This window comes from Sinocyclocheilus rhinocerous, unplaced genomic scaffold, assembly GCF_001515625.1.
Source record: "Sinocyclocheilus rhinocerous isolate Xijiao unplaced genomic scaffold, SAMN03320098_v1.1 scaffold2022, whole genome shotgun sequence".
NCBI lineage: Eukaryota > Metazoa > Chordata > Actinopteri > Cypriniformes > Cyprinidae > Sinocyclocheilus > Sinocyclocheilus rhinocerous.
In genome coordinates this window covers 9,372-32,474 of record NW_015664210.1, presented here as the reverse complement: position 1 = coordinate 32,474, position 23,103 = coordinate 9,372, and the positions used below count along the sequence as shown (strand labels likewise).

The window sequence follows — 23,103 nt, the reverse complement described above, 5'->3', positions numbered from 1 at the left end:
CAAAATGTCAAGTGATGTCAAGCTGTGATGCATCTAACAACACCATATTTGTTTTTTGGAAAAATGATTCCATAAAAAATGACTTAAATAACAACCTGATCGCTATATGACTTCAGAAGACAAGAAAATAACGCATAAAATAACACTTTTATGGTTTTGTTGTTGTTGTTCAAAAGTTGCCTGGCAACTGACTGAAAATAAGTTTGAGTTGAAATACTAAAACTAAAAATAAATTAAAGCTAAATAGAAATATTTAAAAACAAAATTATTTAAAAACATGACATTACATGTAAAAAAATAAATAAATTTTTAAAAAGACTATTTTTAAATATTTATATAACATTATATAACAGTATCTAAATAATACTAAAATAACACTTTCACTTAAAGGTTATGAAAAAAAAAATCACCAAAATCATCAGATGATGTCATCAAAAACCTTTTTACTGAAATGCACCATATTGGTTGGTTTATGAAGTTCTTCAGTTTTACACATTTGAGAGTGCAAACAATCATTTATTATACACAATATCAAAAACAAATTAGGCTATATCAAGAACTGAAATCAGTTGGACACAGTTACAGGTTCATTTCACTGTAAACACACACGCACACACACACACACACACACAGAGGTATGTCGAAAAATCATAAAAATAGCTGTACAGAAATGGCTCCTGCTTTGCTGTAATCTCTTTATTCATAGACTTTATTCATGTCATATTTCATTTGGAATGTCACCGTCATAGTCAAATAGGTTACTTAACTAACTAAAAAAAAAAAAACACAGCTTAGTTTGGCTGCCACCGTCACCGTCAAATAGGTTACTTAACTAAAAAAAAAAACACAGCCTAGTTTGGCTGCACTTGAACACAACACACTTTACAAGGCTTTCCAGTGCTGTTTAGCTGGGATTGTAAGTGTCTGTCAGTAAAGCTTAATGTCTGAGTGTATTTGTGTGTTCACCCTGACCCTTGGCTACATTCGCGCTGACAAGCTAGGACTCGTGTAAAGTCACGGCTGTCGCTCCAAAAAGCTTCTGGAGAAACCCTGGCATTGGAGAGGAAGGGAATTTCCATGCATTTACAAAAGGAAAACACACACATACACAACTGCATAGTGACAAATCAAGACAGAAATATTCATATAAGCATATCCGTCCATGTTCCTGCAGGCTTTTTTAACCCATATTCCTTTCCTTCGGGCACTTGTGCCCTTGTTTTCTTAAGGCCACTGCGTGTGATATCGAACAGAAAGGGACTTCCATTCATCCCTTTCCTTTTCCGTATCCCTCTTCGCTCTTCTTCTATCCCCACACAGACTTCTCTGTATTGGAGAATTGCAGTTGGACGGCTTCACCGCTCTTCTTGTTGCCCTAGAAACAGGAACACGGTTTTGAAAACGCAGGCGAATTGGGAACAAATCACTGAACGCGGGTGCGACAAATGTACACAAACAGAGTGCAGAATCGGCCTCTTCGCCAAGGTCGCTTCCCTTTGAAAAGCCTACCCTGCGAAGGCCAAGGACTGTCCGCGGACACCGCGCGTTACCAGGACAACCAGCGTGCAAATCAAACAGCGAGTTTGCGAGTAAGCTAGGTCTGTTAAACAGAAAGACAAATGACCTGCAACTGCCTCTGTATGGCACAGATTTCTGGAACGCTAAGGAAACGCTGTTATATTCACACATAAGTTTGGTTATGAAACCTAGTTGCCTACATTGACAGTTTTTAATGCATCGCTGACATGCTCCCTACGCAAAAGCTGTTCGAAAAGGTAGCCAACAACAATATCCTGCATTTTAAGAACTCTTTTTGGCAAAATGTAGGGCAGCATCACATACATACTCTGTAAAAGAAAACAAAAAACCGTATGAATTACGACAAGCACAGTGAAAAATCCATCCAAAATGGCAGATCCATTGAGCTGAGAGAAATGTTGGCTAAAATGTACATATTGCATTCAATACTGAAAGGCTTCTATTCAAAGTTAAAATTTCAAAATTTTACCCAATATTTGTGTTATTTCTTATTAGCTCAATATTTTGTGCCATTAGATTTGCAACATATTAAATTCCTCACAAGTAGGGTCAATGTAATATCAAAATAGAGCCTATTTACTATGAATACATGTTCCTGGTCTTATTGTGAAAGATTCTTGTATACATTTTTACAAATGAAAACATTTTTGTCTTCTGTTATTTTAACTGCATCGTAACAACTTTCTCTACCTCTGGAACGATTTCACTACAAAGTATATAACTTGTTTTATGTAGAAAACAAAAAACAAATAATCATTAAAAAACAAAATCTTTAACCCTCAAAGACCCAAGCATTGATATTTAGGATGGTTTTTTTTTATGGTTTGGCCAAATATAGCATGTATAATATATTCCAACCTGTAAAAATAGAGTCATGAATATTCATATGACGGCATTTTTAAATAAAATTATTGAAATTAATTCATTTATAAAATTTATTAAATAATTAGTACTAATTAGTATTAGCACAATTAGTGTGTATATATATATATATGATATGATATGATATATGATATATGATATGATATATGATATGATATATGATACAACTCTTAGAAAACAGCAGAAACATGGTACAAAAATATATTTTTGTACCATTCATTCAATACACTCCACTGTCTGACAACAGCAACAACAAAACAACATTTAACTCTTAATGCCCGGGGGCCCGTTCTTCGTATGTCGCTTATTATATCCGAGATGAAATGTCACATCCAAGATGATATCATCGCGCTAATCAGGATCTGGCTAATTCGTAGTATGGCTGGATTGAGTTATCTGAGATAATTGCGTGTTCATGGGTTGTTTTAAAAGGGGCTATGTATCGATACTCGAAACCACGATCAGCAATGCAGCGATTGGCTGGCGGCAAGACAGCAACGTAATGACATCATATAATGAATAAAGACACCTGACGAAAAACTTGACTTCCTTTTATAAGGAAACAGCCAAGCGAACAAAACTACATAAATGTTATAATAGATAAATGAAATGTGCACTGTTTTTATTTTATTTTAATTTTTTACATGATTCCCAATTATTTATAATCACGATTTCTAATATTTGTACAGGCTTTACATTTTTATTTCAATGTAGTAATTAGCAATTCATTTAATTTTATATTTGAACAGATTTGTTACGTGACAGCATTAATTAAAGTTTCTTAAGAGTCAAGATCATGTTATCTGCATCTCCTGAGCTCCATCAAGCCACTCCCATAATATCTGTCACCACTCAAATTAACGCACGACTCTACATTATCTGTATAGCATGTGTGTAAGACTCGAATACAATTATGAAGCAATAATTTTATGACGAATAAATCTTTCAGTGAGTAAAAATGGCTGTGTTTATAGTATTAAAGACTACACAACATTATTATATTATCTTTAAATTAATTTTTAAATGATTATTATTTTAAAATATCGTCCCTTGATTAGTAGGATACTCTTGTAACAAAGTAACGGTGGCTGGGACAGATTTTAAGTATCAATTCTGCTTAAAAAGATGCAATCTAATCCTGTTTACATGAAATAAGCCTGCTCCCGAGCAGGTTTAAGCTTACGGACCTGTTGCTATGACAGCAACTCTGGGATGAGCTTCAAAGAACCAAACAATCCAAGATCATGCCAAATCGTCAACAATCAAATCCAGCTAACTGAGTTAGCGACGTACGAAGAACGGGCCCCAGCACTGCATTTTTGCTAAAATGGTCTCAAATTTATGTACTACCACATGCAAAACTTTTCTCATAACTAGACACACAGAAATAAAATTTTAACAATACTTACTTCTTAAATATATATATTTGTTTCATAATTCCATTTTGTGTGACTGATAATATGCAATTTTGGTAACACTTTACAATAAGGTCTCATTTCTTAACTTTAGTTAATGCATTATGAACAATGAACAATATATTTTTACAGCATTTTTTTAAATAAATGTATTAGTAAGTTTTGTAATTAATATTAACTAAGATTAATAAATGCTATATAAAGTGTTCATGTTAACTAATATAGTTAATTAATGTTAACTAATGAAACCTTATTGTAAAGTGTTACCGCAATTTTTCGTCCACCAAAACTGTTGTTGTGATAGTGTCAACTACTTTCATGTGTAGTTTTTAACCCATATTTAGCAAAACTTAATATTCTAATGATTTTTGGCATAAAAGAAAAATTTATAATTATGACCCGTACAATGTCTTTTTGGCCATTGCTACAAACATACTCGTGCAACTTAAGACTGGTTTTGTGGTCCAGGGTCACATTTGATCATTTAAATACAAATGTTGCAACTGTTCTGCGCTGGTTCCCTGAGGGTTAAAAAAACAAGCTAGTTTAAACTGGTCCTCCCTCCTGGCCAAGCTGGTGTTTTTAGCTGATTTGCCTTCTGAAAAGTGCCCAAAACCCCTCTAAAACCAGGCTGAGAGACCAGCTAATACAGTTTTTGCTCATTTAGCAGGGTTTATTTAGAGAGAACCAGTCACCAGGAACATGATTGATTTAATTCCTCTCGATTTGGACAGATTATTCTCTTAATTAACTTCCCTGATAATTACAGGACCAAAACTGACTCCATATACCGCAGGAAATCTGAGCACATTCCCACAGGAGGTCGTACGGCATTTTTCAGGACTGAAGGTTTGAGACTTAAAGTGACAATGGAAGTTCTGACACTTGAATACAACTCTCTCCATCTCAAACTCTCTTCTAATTGGCCGTGAACACAGTGTGACACACCGCATATGCCAAAGCAGCTCAATGGTCTTTAATCTTACAGATGTTTCTAGAAGTCCCTCACCGGCTCCGTCAACTGCCCCGAGTTAAGCATCAAGGCATATATACACACCCACCCTCACAGCTAACTTTCTGACTGCAGTGGCTTCTAGCGTGGAGTGTAAGAGGGAAAAACAAAGCGAGGGAAAAAAAGTACAGGGAGGGTTGAACTGAGGTCATTTCATCAGAAATGCAATGAAGAAACTGCAAGGTGTGGAAGAGAAAATCATTAAGAACATGAAGCATATTTTTGAAAACACTTCCTTGAATGTCCAGTAGAGGTCACTAAATAATACTCTACTGGTCAAATTTAAATTTGATTTTTTTCAACGTTTTTAAAGAAGACTCTTATGCTCACCAATGCTGCATTTATTTGCTCAAAAATACAGTAAAAATGTAATGTTATAAAATATTATTACAATTTAAAATGTTTTCTATTTTAATATATTTTAAATTAAAATTTATTCCTTTATACAAAGCTGAATTTTCAACAGCCTTGTCCAGTCTTTAAAGTCACATGCTCCTTTAGAAATCATTCTAATATGCTGATTTGCTGCTCAATTATGCTTATTATTATTATTAGAGCTGAAAACTATTTTTCTGCTCAATATTTTTGTGGAAGCTGACTATTTTTGATGAATAGAGAATTCAAAAGTCTTTATTTGAAACAGAAATCTTTTGTAACTGTATAAATGTCTTTACTGTTACTTTTAATAAATGTAATGCATCCTTAATGAATAAAAGTATTGTTTGTTTTTTTAAGAAAAAAATCTTCTCTGCATTTCTTCTCTTCTCTAGCATCTAGTTGTCAAATAAATATGTTTATATTACAACTCTCATTGGCTCCTTGACTAATTGCTTTTGTTCCTCTTTTTTTAAGTTGCTTTAGATAAAAGCGTATTATTCTTGCCGTTCTGTTTGGTGCAGCACAAGCTCAACCTTTAAAAAAAGTAGTATAGCCATGAAGTTCAGTGGTGTAATGTATAATTTCCTCAATCAGCTTATGTTCTTAAAAACTGAGTACCTGTTTTTCTGGGTTGTATGCCTCTTTAATACACAAAAACAGAAAAGAGATGAACTCTTTTTCCTATGACGCCATTTACAATGTTTATTTTAAGGAAAGCATTTAAACCTGCTGTGGTTTAGCTAACCTTGGTAGCGACAGCCTTCAGCTTAGCCAGAAGAGAAGACTTGTTGGCATAAACCACTTCTTCCTCCTCATTCTCCTCTCCTTCTCCTTCCATAATGGCACAACTGTCCGCCGCCGGCAACTCGCACTCTTTATTGGCCGACATCACAAGTTTGGAATACTTAAACTCTAGCCTATCAGAGCACAAAGATAAAGTACGAAGCTTATTAGCATAAACAAAGAGAGATGGTTGTAGATCTCCAAAACCTAAAATAGTCACAAGAATCATACTTTTTGTTCTTCTTCCAGAAGTAGCAGGTCAGGGAGACGAGCAGAATAGCACAGAACACTGCAAGCCCAGCGCCCACCTTCAGCCAGAAATCAATCGCCTCGCATGGAGACGTTCTCTTCAGCGGGAGAGTCAGTCCTCCAGTACACAGCCGAGGTTCAGTCCATACAAACACGGTGTCCTTAGAATGAAAATCCACATCATTACGCTGTTAACTGTGGCATTTTGAATCTCACCTGCTATTTATTTATGTTATTATTTAGCTACACTCTGTTCAAACGTTTGGGGTCAGTAAAGTTAATACATTTTCAAATGTAATTTAGTGATGCAAAGCTGAATTTTCAGCATCATTACTCCAGTCTTCAGTGTCATATGATCTTTCAGAAATCATTCTATTATGCTGAATTGCTGACACCAGACTTTTGAACAGTAATGTACTTAGTTTTCCCTTTTCTATTTGCAACAAAAAGAGCAAGTCACTCAGGCATCATATTCAAGCTAGTCATCGTGTCTCACAACGCACCTGTCACAAACACATGAACACACACTGTGATTATTCATTTTTGTTTTGGCGGCTTAATGTGAGGAATAATCCACATATGTGTTGCCACATGGAGTTCTGAAGAAAACAAACTTACCCTAGATAAACTTCTGATGATAAATTCAGTAGAAGATGCACAAGTCACGACAGATGCTTTTCTTTAGTAGACTGATTTTATTACTTACATCAACGAGGATCAGACTATTATTCTTACTATCTGATTTAAACTAGGCTATGTATTACCTTGCAGTTCCTTACCAAAGCCTATTTATTTTAATTGCACTTGGTACAAAAACATTGGGGACACAATTTCTGGCAACATTGTTGACTTGACTGCACAGACACTATTGGAAGAGAACTGGACTGAGCTGGACGATGACATCAATGAATCAACAATAAACTGACTTTAACTGATAATCTGACTGTTTTCTATTGTCCTCTTGCATTATCGGCACACGTTTTTCCTGTTGAACACTGTAAAGCTGCTTTGACACAATCTGTATTGTATAAAGCGCTATATAAATAAAGGTGACTTGACAAACATTACAACTCATTTCTCAGACAATACTATACAGTAACTCGTCAGTAGAACTAATGAAAGAGTACCTGCACTCCTGCCTTACAGGCTCCTTCAATGGCGTGGTAGTCGACAGCAGTGCAGCGTGGACACGCACTAGAGCTCTCCCACAGGAAGTGAAACGTGCAGCCGTCACAGGTCCCTGCAGGACACTCACTGACACAGGACAGAGGAAGTCAATCTAAACTGGAATTGGGCTACTTTTACACTGCTGTCAAGGGTTGTTTTTTAGTCCGCGGGTTCTAGTAATCTCCCTGGAACACAATTTTGACAGAAGGGAGCCCAGACAGAGGAGAAAACCATGAAAGAAAAAGAAATGGGCTACTTTTGATTAGCAATAGTACTTGTTTTGTTTCAGACATGGCAAACCTAACTGAAATCATCCCTTCTTAATCACTGTAGAAATCTGATCTTAAACACTGCAAGTTGTTCTCTAATATATTACCATAATAATTACATGATTAATAATCCATAATATAAATATAACAAAATAAGTGACATACACCTTTGGTGATAAAATAAATGTTAAAAAAAATAAAACAAGACAAATAAATCAACTCAGTGGGCCTGCAGTTAGGTGATTTGGTATGGCATGATGGGAGATGCCCTGTGCCAAATTTAGACTGCATTAACAGCAGTGTGCTTGTTTGTGTGCGTTTACCTGGGTACAGATATGTCTCCCTTCGCTGTTTTCTCTGGGTTACAGCGCAGTGAAACCACTGCATTCCTGCCTCTCTGACATGAGGTTGTGACCTGTGAAGATCTTTACAAATAAAAGACACCATTAAACAGGTAATGGATGATAGAGGGAAAAGAACAAACATTTATTACAAAACCCCTAAAACTCCAGACAACCATACATGAGAGGAACTTTAAGGGGCACTTTAGGTTTGATGATGTAACTGCCAGTACCGATAGAAGAAGTGGACATCTGGGATTCTCTTGGATGCAGATGGAAATAGTTCTGGTCTGGCGGTTATTCCGTTAAGTGATTTCTTCACTGTGGCTCCTGTGGCACAAACACACACACAAAAAAATATTCAACTCTTATTCAAATTCTACTTCAGATAGTAAGAACAAAAAAGTAACACTGCATGAAGATGTTTTATAGTTGCCACAGTCCCCAAGTGGTCTTCTCATTAACAATAACAGCGCAGACAATGTTTTTGCTCATAGGTGATATTTCATACTTATTGAGCTTTGATGATTAAACTGCAAATGACTTTACTTCAGTAAAAAGCCCATCGGGGATTTAATTTATAATTAAATAGACCGTTAAGGACGCTTTTCTCCATTATTTACTGATAATGGAAAGTCTGTTAAACATTTAATTGATCTAATAACTTACAACATTAATTTTGGCAGCCTTATTAGCAAGTAATTCAAATGAATGAAACATGGACGTGCAAGTCACATACGCTACACTATCAAGAATTCAAAAATATATTTATTAGTTTGAAATTTAAAAATATGAAATGGTCGCACCCTGAAAAGTGTCGGCCAGGCTAATGGACTGAGAGGAAAGAGCTGTTCTTAAGCCCCGCCCATCGGATGGGATAATCGTTGATTGACAGAGAAAAGCCTCCACTGAACTGCCCTGCTGACCACCTTCAGCGTCCTCATTGGACAGGTTTGTGACATTATCTCTGCAGACCGCAGCCTTGTGACCCTGACAAAAGACAGATGAATGAATAAATAACATTCTTGTGATGTCATTTCTGCTCATTTCAGGTGTTGATGTCGTACCTCAGCTCCACACAGGCTGATATTGAAGAGGTGGTAGTACTTTGTGCCTTTCGCAGTGAAGCTGGGCCCGTTCATGATGGACCCAGCGGAGGTCAGAGCACTGAAGTCATACTGAAGAGTCCGAATCTGGTCAGTGTATGTGAACGAACAGTCGCTGAAACACACACTGTGCTCCTAGAATTAAAACATTCAAGAGAGAAGTCACACACTTATTAGTTATTATTCCTGAAGCACTTTCAGTAATGCCTATGTTCTCAACCATTAAGCCATTTTATCAATTTACATAATGAGCATTTTTTTAATGTCAGTTTTCATACAAAACGACCCTTCATATATTTCCAATAGTTTCTGAATATTTGTACCGAATAGTGCTAAATATCATTAGCCAAACTTTTAAAAACATTACATTATATTACATATTATGTTTAAAATTGTATTATATATATATATATATATAAAAAGTGCTACTCTGCCACCTAAAAACAGAGCAACAGCTGTTGAAATACCTTGTTGCTTTTGCTACCTGGCCCACACGGCTGGCACGCTTCTTTGCCATAGATGTGGTGCCCAGATAGGACGGTGTTAGGAGGGCACTCTTGGCACTGGTTGGTCTCTTTATCAATGTAGTGTCCAGCTGGACAGGGCACACAGGAGGAGCCGGCTTGCTGAGACTGCAGGGCACACGCGCGACACGCTGACGCCACTCCGTCCATGGCGTTAGTGACAGTCACAGAGTAAATCTTCACCATGTCATTTACATACTGACGCACCTGATGGACAGTGGGAATTACCATTATTGACTACTGTCATTCTATGAACAAGTTTTTTTTAATCAGTGTGTGTGCGTGTGCATTTGTACTGACATCACTAGCCTGGCTGGTGCGTTGAAAAGCCCAGGTGAACGCGACAGAAGAGTTCTCAGTCATGATGTGTGTGTAACTCTGTTTGCTTTTACTCCCGTCCCATGATTCAATGACATTTGTGCTCCTTCTGTTCACATCCTGGAGCAACAACAAAGTCAATAAAAAATCAATTAAAGTCTGAGCACTTTTAGTAAACTTAAAGGGATAGTACAACTAAAAGTGAAGATTCTGTCATCTTTCTTATCATTTACATTCCAAACGTTATGACTTTCTTTCTTTTGTGGAACACAAAAGATATTTTGAAGAATGTTGGTAACTAAACAGTTTTGGCTCCCATTGACTTCTACAGTATTTTTGTCCATACTGTGGAAGTCAATGGGACCCGATACCATTTTTTTATTCGTCATTCTTCAAAATGTCTTCTTTTTTTGTTCAGTCATACAGTTCATTGAAACGACATAAGGCATTCATATGATGACTTAATTTTTTCTTAATCTTCATTCAATTTTTTGGGTGGACAATGTCTTTAAAGGTGCACCAATAATTTTTCAGTTTTTTTGCATACCTTTTGATTCTTTATCTCATGTGAATGTGCATGCATTCTACCCTGTGTCATTAGAAATTGTAGTTATTTCCACATAATTACCTATAGCAAAAAAATATAGCAAAACTCATTCAATCTTTGTTGCACAAAAATATACAACCCAAACCTAACCATAAACCTCAACATAATAGGAAAAAAAATAATAATAATAATAAAAATGAAAGTTCAAGTTTTAATGTATATTTTACATATTTCCGTTGGCAAAAAGGCTTAATGTGGGGGGAAAAATACAATTTTGTTACCACTACCCACCAATTACAAACTGTACTTAAGTGCACCTTTAAAAGCAGTCTATCAAAAACAAAGATCAAATCTGCTGTAAAGAGTATCACAAACATGCTCACCGTCATGAAGTAGAACTCACAGTCAGATGAGCAGCTGGTTTCAAACTCAAAAGTGATCCGGCCGTACTCACTGCCGGATGCGCCACGAACTGACACAGGCAACCTGATACGACAAACAAGACAGACTTCCTGTTAAACAGACAGCACAGGTTATGCAAGGACAAACACTTCTATATACACACCAAGTTCTTTGATAGTGTACCAAAAGTACATTATGTTCTTCGTATACCAACTCACACAACAGAAACAGTCATGTACAGGATTTTAACCATGCTAAATCACACAAGGCTTTAATTAGCTTTAATGAACGTTATGCACAGTGGGCGGCACTTGAATGGTGTAGTTGTGTGGAGGTGGACAAGTACTTGACGACTCACTTGAATCCAGGAACCGTGAGAGTTAATATGAGATAATCGTTATCTGAACGACCTGCTCCTGATTGTACATGATCACGCGCTACTTCCCAACCTAAAGCACACAAAATTTTCAATATATGAAAGTATTATGCACAAATGTACACATAAAATGAAAAGAACGTTTGGTAGAAAAGTCTATTTAAATTTATCAGTGACGCAACAGCGACACCTAGCAGCAAAATGTAGCATTACAGCCATATGCCGTAACATAATATCACACCATACTCATGTAATCTCTCACCATTCAATCCATCACAATTGTTGTTGGCCACGTTGAAGCAGGATGTCTTCATGTTGGCAGGCAGCACGTTCCACCACTTGTACTCATACCCGAGGACAGGCTCTGTGCCAGCTGGACAAGGCTGGCATGCTACAGATGCCACACAATCCACGTTTAATATATTTTCGCTGTTTATTTGAATTATGTTCATGCTTTTGAAATAATCATGTTTCAATGCGTCCTTCTTAAGATGTTAGGATGATTTATCACCTTTAACCCCATCAGAGGAAGTCCCAGATGGGCAGGGAGAACAGGTGGCAGTGTCGTTGTTATAGAAACCGGGATTACAAGGTGGACAGGGCTCACGCTGACCAGAAGGTGGCAGTGTTGCTGCGCCAGCAGCAGCTTCCAAACAAATCTGAGGCTCTACCCACTTGTATATGACCTGAGTCTATGAGAGAGACAGAATTTATGTACTTGTATATTTTAAATAGAAAAACATAGAATATTTCTATTTGACTACATTACTGTATATATATATATATATATATAGAGAGAGAGAGAGAGAGAGAGAGAGAGAGAGCAAGAGAGAGTTTTTTCTATTTTTTTTAAAGCTTGATACAAAAAACTATATATGTGTGTGTGTGTGTGTGTGTTACAGCATGAGTATATGTAAAAAAAAAAATTTTTTTTACTTCGTCTGAAATACAGTGCTAGTTGTTTTGCATTTTTTACTAAATTATTTTACCTTTCCATCCTTATCACAGGTGCTGTATGTCTGGATGTAGTCTTTTTCTGAGCATGGCGGTCTACTTTTGCACGCGGCAGAGCCTTCTGCTGTTAAAGATACAGAAGAGTCATACCTCACAGACGTGAAGAGTTTGGAACTGGAAGTCAAGCCTAACACAAGCAAAACTATTCAAAGAGTTAATAAAAAGGATAGGTTAATGTAATATGAGTGAAAGCATGTTTGAGGCTTGAATAAGTGTAGAAGGAGATGATACACGGGATCGATAAAGTTGTGGAGTTTTCCTCATTCTGATGTTAATTTCTCAGTCCAAATTAGGAATTTGTGAATCTTTGGGTTTGGTTGATTCCTTAGATTTCGATACAAAAACTATTTGAATTGATACATTTGATTCATAATAATTAAATTCAATAATTGAAATAATGCAAATAAAATTATGTATTAATGTATTTTAGAAAAGTAAAACAAACAGTAAAGTAAATGTGTGTAAATATGCTTTTGTGTTTGCAGAAGAAAAAAATAATGTGAATTTTGAATAATATGAAGGTGAGGAAATTACACAGTTCTCTGATGTTGGTTAATGGTCACATGACATGCATATGTGTGTCTGTGTATTTAATTATTTTATAATTATGATTTTTATCATTTAACTAATTGTCAGCTTTCATTAGCTTTGATCAACTTGTGAACACCCTTCAGTTCCCTCACAAACCCCAGTTTTGGAAACCCTGCATTAATGAGTGTTTTTTACGTTGTACTACAAGCACATATATCTGCATACTGTAGTTAGGCCTATGCATTCGCTAGAAATCAGTTTATGTGGTGTTTATATGTATGTATGCACTTACAAGCGAAGTGTGTTTTTGTGTTGCAAGGTGTGCAGGAGCTGGCCCCTCGGCCAGAGTACGTGTCCCGTGGACAGGACTCACAGGAGGAGGAGCCCGGGGCGCGACTGAATGTCCCAGGGTTACATGGAAAACATTCTGATGTGTACGCCACGCCTGAAGGAAAGAAATGGCATCATATAATCTTTCAACGAGGAGGAGGAATTCTTGCACATTAAAATGGAGAATTTCCATCTTAGCACATCCTGACCTTCAATCCGTATGTTCTTCAGGACTACAGGTTTGACTGCTTTAGAGCCGAGTGTGACTCTAGTAGTTCTCCAGTACAGGATATTAGTGCCAGAATTCAGATTCACCTGATCATATGAGGATGAGAATTAAGTCGCAGTTGAGAATTAAGAAACCGAATTGCAAACAAAATTACTACTGTATGTACACTACTGTTTTACCTTTGTTTGTTTTTTTGAAGAGGTTATTACTTTTATTTAGAAAGGATGCATTAAATTGATCAAAAGTGACAAAGATTTCTACATTGTTACAAAAAACTATTTCTATTAAATTAATTATTTCTATTAATTAAAGAATCCTGAAAAATGCATCATGGTTTTTCACAAAAATATTAAGCTGTTTTCAACACTGATAATATAAGAAATGTTTCTTGAGCAGCAAATCAGTAATAAGAATGATTTCTGAAGGATCATGTGAAACTGAAGACTGGAGTAATGGCTGTAATTCAGCTTGGCTTCACAGAAATAAATTAAATTTTTTAAATATACTCAAATAGAAAACAATTATTTTTAATTGAAAAATATTTCACAATATTGCTGTTTTTACTGAATTTTTTGAACTTTCGAATGGTAGTGTTCAAGCATGAGTGTATATAAAAATATAATAATAATAGCTTGTAGTTAAGTGTTTTTGACTTACAATATGTGTTCCCCACTCTCCATGAGTAGTCAATTTGATCCATTTTTTATTTGACTCCTGGTCCATCTCTTGACACTGATCGTTCTGAATCTGTCAAAAAAAAAAAACATTTTGATTTGTACAATACAGAATAGCTGCTTTTGATGTCTTAAAATATCTTGCACACAAACATTCCAGAGCCAAAATGGGATCCAAACTTACAAAGAACTCAAAGAAGATGCTGTTATCCACATACTGGTAGTCAAAGGACACTGACCCCGGCTTCTTCAAGTGTACAGTGTAGATCAGAGACACAGTACACTCATCTCGGTTGGACTCCAGATACGAGCCCTGAGCGACCCACTTTGCACTAAACGCACACAAATACACAACAACACACACACACACTGTGGTGACTACAGTCTTAAGTTATATAACAGGATAAAAATAAATCATTGGTTTAATACTCATATCTTTTCATGTCCCTGGAAGTGTGTGTGTGTGCCTGCACAAATAAGTCTGTGTATGCTTAAATCTGAATATGTGCTGATATTAAATAAATAAAAGGAAAGGACAAAAATACAGTGTTTGTTGCAAAAACTTTGATGAGAACAAGACTTTGAACAGTCATTTTAGATATATCTGTCTGGTTGTAAGTAAAACTGTATCTGATATGCATGTTGTCCTTTGTGTATTTGGACTTTATTTCTATTTAGTGTTGGACAAAAACAGAATACACAAGCAATACCTTTTAAAACACACCAAATACAGAAAGCGAAAATCATGTGGTCTTTAAAACAATCTTTTATACAGTACATGACTGACTTCTCCAAAGGAACTGACCTGCTGCAGGTGGACGCATTCTGTCCGTTGGGTGCGTTAGCGGGGTTGGTTGCCAGGCTGCTGAATCCAGGAGGGATGTCGTCCCACTCATCGAAACGCAGGCCGCTGCCTAGTGAGTACGTGCCAGCCGCACACAGAGTGCACTCCTGAGCAGACATCTCCAGAAACTCCCCCGCCTTGCACGAGAATGCTGACAGAAAGACGAAACCAATGGATGGATGGATGGATGGATGGTTGGATTTTTTGGTGAAATAAATGAATAATGTTGGCTTATTGTTACCACTATACCAACGTCTTTGGAAAAAAAAAAAAAAAAAGTCCAGCTGCATATCAACTGCAGTGTAATAATCAATATAAAATCAATAATGACAGCTTTTCCGTAATAAAAAAGATCTGCTACAGACAACATTCAAAAGAATTCCAAGCTTTTAACTTCAATAATGAGACACATTTTTACTGAAAATGACTAATTAGCATGAAATAAGGTAATGAGTGGGACCCATTTTATACACAGAAATCTCAAAGAATCATGAACATTTTTATTGGTTGATGTTTTTTTCACCCGTGTATTCTTGGTTATGTCAGAAGGAAAAGTAATTTTAGGGGCAGAGAATGATTAGCATTTAAGAATATATTAATAATGTGCACAATAAGACCACAGAAATATATCTATAAAGTAAAATTCATAATTTTTTAGATTGCCTTTAGCTGCTTTCATCCATACTACACATGATGACTAAAATCAAATACAGGGGCCGAGGACTCTGTGAGGTTTTGGGAATGATTTATCAGGGGCCACTGAACATGTTCTGTCCAAGAGGAAATTCCTCTGTGCTGATAAGGGGTGACAAAATGCTGTTCAAATACACACACTTGCCATTCAAAGTACATGGAATCACATTAGTGCATGAACATTGCATGTTTATTTGGATGTTTATTTCCCAAAGTCCCCTCTCAGTTAAAACTTCCTGTCTGTCTAACACATGTGAACCTACTGCAGTCGGTGCCCTGCACAGGTTCTGGTAGTCCTGTACACTCTCCTGGATTCAGAGGAATGGCCACCCTCCATCTGGACCCAGTGCTGTCACACTCTGTGTACTGAAAGTAGTAGTCCGCCTGCGAAAAAAAACAACACGTCTAAATTTAACAAGATACTTGTGTTTTGTGGGTGTGGATGTGTGAAGTTTGGCTGTAAAAGAGTAAAGCACATGGACGCTTGAGTATTGTGTGGATTTAATGCAGAGGACAGTAAAACAGGTCTTAACATGATTTAATAAATGCATGAGTCATCTCGTCCTGAGTCTGCCGAGGAAACACCCTTTCCTTTCCAGGCATCAGCATCAGTGGGAGTTCAATTGTGATCAGATCTTAAGTTTTTGAACAGATATTTCTTGTTCACAACCATGCACTGACTGATTTTTCATTCATTAAAGCCTTCAAAGATTTCCCCTTCACTCAACGAGTCTGTGTTAGACTCAACCAAATTAGAGGAACATCTCATTTATGAACAAACCAGGGTGTCATTTCATGAAGGAACTGAGACATATCTTGTTCCTGAACAAATTGAACAAACTGCGACTTTTCGTTTCTGAATGATTGAATGAAGTGGCAACATATCATTTTTGTGAACGAACTGAATGAACTGGGACGTGACCGAAGTAGGACTTCTTGGGAATCAACTAAACGAACTGGGACATATCTTGTTCCCAAACGAACAGCAACTTCTTGTTGCTGAACAAACTGCAAATTCTTGTTCCTGAATGATGAACTGAATGAAAAAATAATTGTCAACGAACTTGGACATCGTGTTGTGTGAATGAAACGGCACATACAGCATGTCTTTCACAAATTACGTCAACAACTGGGACATATCTTTCTTGGGAATTAACTGAACAAACAGAACGAACTATGACTTCTTCCTGGAACAGGGATATATCTCATTCATGAATTAAATGAATTTGAAAAGAGCTTAAACACTCTTTCTAGAGCCTCTTAGTAGATATGCAGGCACACAAATTTCAGTAAAAGATGACTTGTTTTAGTCAACTCAGTGATTCAATGACTCACTCATTATATGCAAAGAGACAAATACTTGTTCCTACCTATTGGCATAACTTAACCTGCATTTTTTTTTTTTAAATCAGCATACAAATTTGAGCAACTCTTTTAGTAAACAGATTCAAAAGAGTCACTGAGATGAATCAAAATGCCCACAACTAATCAGCATATTACAGCAAGAGCTGTAGCAAGTTTGTGGGTGTCTCATCTTAATAAATTATTGATGAAATAAAAAAGCCAAAAAAAAAAAAAAAAAAGCTTAAACTATGCATCTGCACCAGTTAAGGTAGTAATTATGACAAAATAAGGTACTTTAATAACCTAATTTACTGATTTTGCTGAGATGTGACCATTTTTTTGGGCCAAAATGCAACAGAAAACCTCTGAATCATTTCGTTTTACATCACATGCCTGCAGTTCCTCCAGCACTTATTGAGTGACTTGGAAGGAAAGGCAGCCATCAGGAGGAAGCTGATAATAAAACCCAGAATGCCCTGCGGGTCAACATACGGGAGGGCAGACTGAGAGACGCAGCTCAAAACAGGAACTAGTCTCAGATATCACCATACAAACCCCTAGTCCATTACCACAGATACAGTAATGTGCCACTGATGGCTACAATGACACAATGCAAGACAACACACTAAAATCATGTAGTAAAATCAATGTATTTTGTACAGCCACTTTTTTTTGTTGTTGAAAATTATGTTAAAATGTGAGCATCAAATATGATACATCAGACTTTTGAGGAACCTTTATTTGTTCAACTTTCAATCATCTTTGTATTGCATTATGTGTTTTGCCCCCCATAATAAAAACTACAGAGCTTTGATCATAAAACGAAAGTATTTAAATATCATATTAAGACATTGGCAGATATAGGGTGACAACTGATATTTATATCTATTTTTGTAAATAGCCTGCTATACTGTTTTTAAGATCTCATTAATTGCATCTTTATCAAATTGCATATTTTTGCTCAATTTGAGCCTCTAAATAAAAACTTGGTGTTTTACTCGGAGTATGATCTCCATATTCTCCTATTTAATATTATATAAGCCATAAAAGCCTGATGTGTCAAATATTATTTTTTTTAAAGCAAACACGTGATATATTTGATATGCCAGGCTTTACCGGATAATGTAAATAATTAATGTGGCTTGAGAGAACTGTGTACAATTACCATCTGATTTTTATGAATGCATAAGCCAAACAGTTCCAAATCTGCACTATTGTTCCTTATTCATAGCCAAGAACTGCAGTCAATCTTTTAGTTTACGGGACACACAGGGATTTTAAGTCACAGTTTTTCCATGCACAAAGGCCAGAGGAGGTGCTGAGCTCTCAGTGAATGTGGTTTCAGCGAGGCTATTCTTAGCATCATATCACCAGGCTCTTGAGATGGGCACGCAGGGCTGACCATCTCTGTGAAAAGCTCCGCTTAGCACTCCACTGGAACCTTATTCATCCATTACCATAACATTAGACATAAAGCACACAGCCTGGCTGGATTCTAACACATTATTTCAGTGATGAAAAATGCATATTTAAAATGGGACGCCCATCCCAAAAAGCAATCTGACACCAATCAATATATATACCGAGACAAAAAGCATATCAGCTTCTTAATCAATATGCATCTGAAAAGCTCAAGATACATTAGTATAAAAAAAGCCAAACATCTGATACAGGAAACAAATAAACTATAATACTGTAAGAACTAAAAGTGCCTAAAAATCTGATTTCAAAGAATCTAAATATATATTCAGAGCCTCAGATGTCCTTTCCCTCATGACAGGGTTACTGAAGGAACCACTGACAGAATTTGCAGTTCTTGTAAGAACTTATGACTCACATTAAGCACTTCTAAGCTTCCAGAGACACGATTTAAGGCTCCTCAGGAAGCCTTTTGCAGAACTATCGTTTGTAAACGGATGTATAGATGTTCTTCAGAGGGATTTGTCAGTGTGACCGTCTGATTCCTTTTATTGTTACATGTTATAGCCACAAATAAAGCATCTATTCTAAATGTTTCTATAAAGCAGCTTTTACTGTATTCAGACAGCCTACTTCTCATTGGTTACGGCTATTCAATCTGTGTAGAGTATCTAACGCACCTGTTACTTTGGTTATTGTAAGGTGTGACAACCTACATCATCTTGCTGCACGTGTTAGTAAAGAAATTGATCCCAAAAGTGCAAATAAATGTATTTCAAACAACCACAGATGCTTTAAAAACAAGCCGGCGTGTGCAAAAAACAGATATATGAACTGGACGAGTGTTTAACGCAAAGAACGCTGACTACGAACGCAGAAACATCAGCGGGAATGATCTCTCACCTCTTTACACTGGCGCAGGTGAGCGGCAGATGCCGCGGACGCGTTCACGATGAAAACGCAACATATCCACGCAGTATAATTTAGTATAAAACGGCTTCGGTGGCGGACAATGGTTCTCCTCGTGCGCTCCATCGCTTGCCGAAGGGAATAACGGGACAGTCCCATCATATCAGCGAGCGACGTCAACATAGAACGTCATCTGACGGAGCCGCTTTGAAGTCTTAGAAATGACGTCACAACGGTGTTAACCAAATTAGGCCCAAAACGAATCGCCTTAATTACAGTAGCCTACATATCTACTCAACAGCTTTAATTTTTTATACTTTGAGGGTGACCATCAAATTATTTGTATAATTAACCACTGTAGTGTCATAAACATAATAATATCTGTAATATATTAGAATACGGACAATGACCATTCAGAACACTGCTTTTATATTCACTAATAAAATAATCCGAAGGGTTATTTGTAATTGTTATTCAGATGCACGCCACAAGATGGCAGTCCTTTCAAAGAAATTACAATGTGGAACGTATTTAAACAACTTTTCTTAAACATTCAAATAATTATTAACTTAAAATCTTGATACTGAAAAAAAAAAAAGACCATGTTATTTGTCAACTTTCCAATAATAGTGCATTGTATGTATGTCTAAAACAGATTATTGCATGTTAAATTTGATCTTAATTAGCAGTCCTTTCAAAGAAATTACAATGTGGAACGTATTTAAACAACTTTTCTTAAACATTCAAATAATTGTTAACTTAAAATCTTGATACTGAAAAAAAAAAAGACCATGTTATTTGTCAGCTTTCCAATAATAGTGCATTGTATGTATGTCTAAAACAGATTATTGCATGTTAAATTTGATCTTAATTATTTTCCATGAAGAGAGAATCCAGACTCACTACAATAGTCATCGTGGTCTCCAACCCATAAAATATTTCACTTCCATAGTACATGTATATTATTTTATTTATTGCCAGTGTTCAGAACTTTGGCACCAGTATTGTTCACAGAACAAAAATCACAACATTTAATACAACTGACTGAAATACTTCTGCATTTAGCAAGACTGACTCTTGACAGCAAAAGAAAATAGCTTTGACATATATCCAGCGTATAAATATTCAGCTTTGACATAAAAAAAAACATTACAAAAGGTATACTGTCCAAATATAAGTAAAAACTAATAGATTTGAACAAGCATCTTATCACCTGTGCACATATAATCAAAACTGTGAGGCTGACAAATAGATCGCTTTTTATTGTGCTTGACAAAATTATGAAGGTGCCCAATTCAAGTGGTGTGTCTGAATCATGTCATCTTCCGACATCATAGAAGTACAGATTGGCACACAGACAAAGAAGGATAATGAGACCTATGGAATAATAAATCAGACCACGAAACTTTGGATCCAGATCTCCTTGACGATACCAGAATATCTGCACACACAAAAAAAAACAGAGAAACTGTTTTTAATAAATAATATACATAATTTATACTGTATATACAGGTATAAACACTACAAAAAATCACCCCAAAGAATCAAACATCATGTTAGAGCATGACCCGAGGTACCACTGCTCTGCACATTTGGTATGTGTTCCTTATTTAACACACCTGATTCAGGATCATCAGTTCGTTAGGAGGGAGATCCATGAACTGAACAGAGAGAGAGAGAGAGAGAGAGAGAGAGAGAGAGAGAGAGAGAGAGAGAGAGGGAAGAGGGAGAGAGAGAGAGAGAGAGAGAGAGCGAGAGAGAGAGAGAGACATACAAAATGTGCAGAGCAGTGGTACCCCAGGACTGAAATTGAGAATCACTGTGTTAGAGCATTGTGACCATGTAGCATAGTACAATAGAAAACTCCCATGATTTGACAAAAATTATTTAAAAAAAAGATAAAGATTTTGATCCAAATTAATGCTTATGAAAGAGGGGGGAAAAATCAGCCCATAAAGATTATAGATAGAAATTTTATATACAGGACTAACCAGCACCAATACAGAAGAACAGATCATGATGATGCAGACTACAAAGAAGATATTCAATGCTGTCGGAGGAGGTGTAGGAAAGACAAACGAACTGATGACAGTTACCTGAAAAACAGAAAGCAGTATAAAACTAAGGAGAGGAGGTAAAAAATATATATATATATAAAAAAAATTTCAGGTACAACTAGTAAGTTGCAGTTGGATGGAAGTGATCAGTAATTTGTTTTTTTCAATTGTAAAAAGAGTGTGGGTTAGGTTAGTACTAGCTGTATACAAAAACACTAGAAGTCTATGCAAGGTCCCCATTTAGCTAACTAAACGTGTGTGTGTTTGTAGTCACTAATGCTCACTAGAACTAACAGAGATGTCAGTCCACCAATAGACAACAAATATAGGCGCTAAATTTTGTGTTTAACTTTGATTTGATTACATCTTTCCATATATCCAAGTTCTTATTGTGTATACTAATTTACCCCTTTAATTCTGCTTCATAATCTCTCTAAAGTCCTGCAATGCCTGCTCAAGAGTTCTTCCTTGATCAATAAGCAATTAAACAATCTTAAAATTTCTTAAAATTATATTTTTCTTAAATATATACAAAAAACGTGGAAATAAAACAAGCCAAAATATTTATTAAGTTTTTCTCACCTGCGTTAAAGCCTCTGGCCGAAGCAGCACTCACAAGCACAAAGAAAGCTGTTTAACATGGTTCTTATCATTTAATGGAACACAGGGAAACATTGTTAGGAGAAATGGTCATGAGGTTATGTTTGTTAGTTATGGGAGTTGTTAGTATATGTTAGTTAGAAAAAGTGGGCTTGGAAACTTGCTAATCTAACATTCTTAGAATTCACATCACATCCAAAAAATGTAGTGAAGCGGGCGGGGCTGAGTGGCCCAGGTAAAATGGGTCTAAATTATCATTTTTATATTTTAACTATTCCGTTTTTCCCCCTTTCTCTCTCTCTCTGTCTTCATTTAAATGTCTATAAAGTTTCTCAATATAATAATTCAGGTGAAAATTACTCTCATGACAGTTGCTGAATTAACTTGTAAGAACCATAGACTGTATAAAAAGGTAAGAAAGAGGTTGTCATGTGGTACCTGTTACTTTTCTCAACGCTGGTGGACAGGGCCCAATCACAGTCATCTATGTTTATTCGATGATAATCTTTTAATCATTTAATGAGAATTAATTATATTTCACTTTGCTTTACTAGTAATAATCATTGTGCAATATAATATAGTTTTTATATTATTTGGATAATACTGCATTTACACGAATATAGCTTAACGTGTACAAATGTTTCCTGGAGCATTCGGTTTCTGAGTCGACAAGCGCCCTCTAGAGGAAAACAACTCAAGTCATTTATTTTAAACAACATTCTGCTAAATTCTGACTTCAGTTCAGTCTTGCACAACCCTTTTGCTAGACTTCTAGTCTAAACAGACAAAAAACAACATCATTAATAAGAATGATTTATTTGACTTTTGCAAGATGAAGCAACAAAAAAGTAAAACCCTTAATTATTGCATTGATGCATTGTAAAGCAGCACACTTTGATAATTTGCCATAAACGTTTTAAAATATTCAAGTTGGCATAAGCTAAAGGTTTTCATTACACTATACAGAATAAAAATATAGAAATAAGTAATACAAAAACCTAAGTGTCGCACTTTACTTGTATTTACCATATTGTCTGCATAGGTACCTGAACATACCACCTTTACTTTAACCATCTGTCATTGCTAGAAAAACAAGATTTTATAGGTTTACCAGGATTGTGTCAAACAGTGTATTATATTTAATTATATAT

At 36.1% G+C, this 23,103-nt stretch overlaps 1 protein-coding gene across 2 annotated transcripts; it reads right to left on the bottom strand.

Annotated features, from left to right (window-relative positions):
• Positions 1-801: 801 nt before the first annotated feature.
• Positions 802-19,462, bottom strand: LOC107729994 (UPF0577 protein KIAA1324-like). 2 transcript variants are annotated; one of them, XM_016540737.1, is made up of 22 exons: positions 19,290-19,462; positions 15,887-16,007; positions 14,892-15,081; positions 14,271-14,418; positions 14,070-14,159; positions 13,393-13,498; positions 13,146-13,298; positions 12,298-12,386; positions 11,820-12,000; positions 11,571-11,699; positions 11,291-11,381; positions 10,914-11,016; positions 9,966-10,103; positions 9,609-9,872; positions 9,103-9,276; positions 8,842-9,025; positions 8,269-8,365; positions 8,018-8,119; positions 7,386-7,512; positions 6,241-6,419; positions 5,972-6,143; positions 802-1,375 (listed from the first exon to the last, which is right to left on the bottom strand). In XM_016540737.1, exons 1-22 carry the CDS (start codon positions 19,455-19,457, stop codon positions 1,307-1,309), a joined length of 3,075 nt encoding a protein of 1,024 aa, XP_016396223.1. In that variant the 5' UTR covers positions 19,458-19,462; the 3' UTR covers positions 802-1,306. The 2 variants fall into 2 exon arrangements, with proteins under 2 accessions (XP_016396223.1, XP_016396224.1); XM_016540738.1 differs by lacking the exons at positions 802-1,375; positions 5,972-6,143; positions 6,241-6,419; positions 7,386-7,512 and adding an exon at positions 7,566-7,610.
• Positions 19,463-23,103: the final 3,641 nt, after the last annotated feature.

Bases quoted from the DNA above. Each gene is read 5' to 3' on its own strand.
- LOC107729994 (XM_016540737.1), bottom strand. From the start codon at position 19,457: ATGATGGGACTGTCCCGTTATTCCCTTCGGCAAGCGATGGAGCGCACG. The intron at 6,420-7,385 runs GTACTCTTTCAT...TTTCATTCTAAG, and splicing joins CCTGTAAGGCAGGAGTGCAG to GACACCGTGTTTGTATGGAC. The intron at 6,144-6,240 runs GTATGATTCTTG...GTGCTCTGATAG, and splicing joins TTCTGGAAGAAGAACAAAAA to GCTAGAGTTTAAGTATTCCA.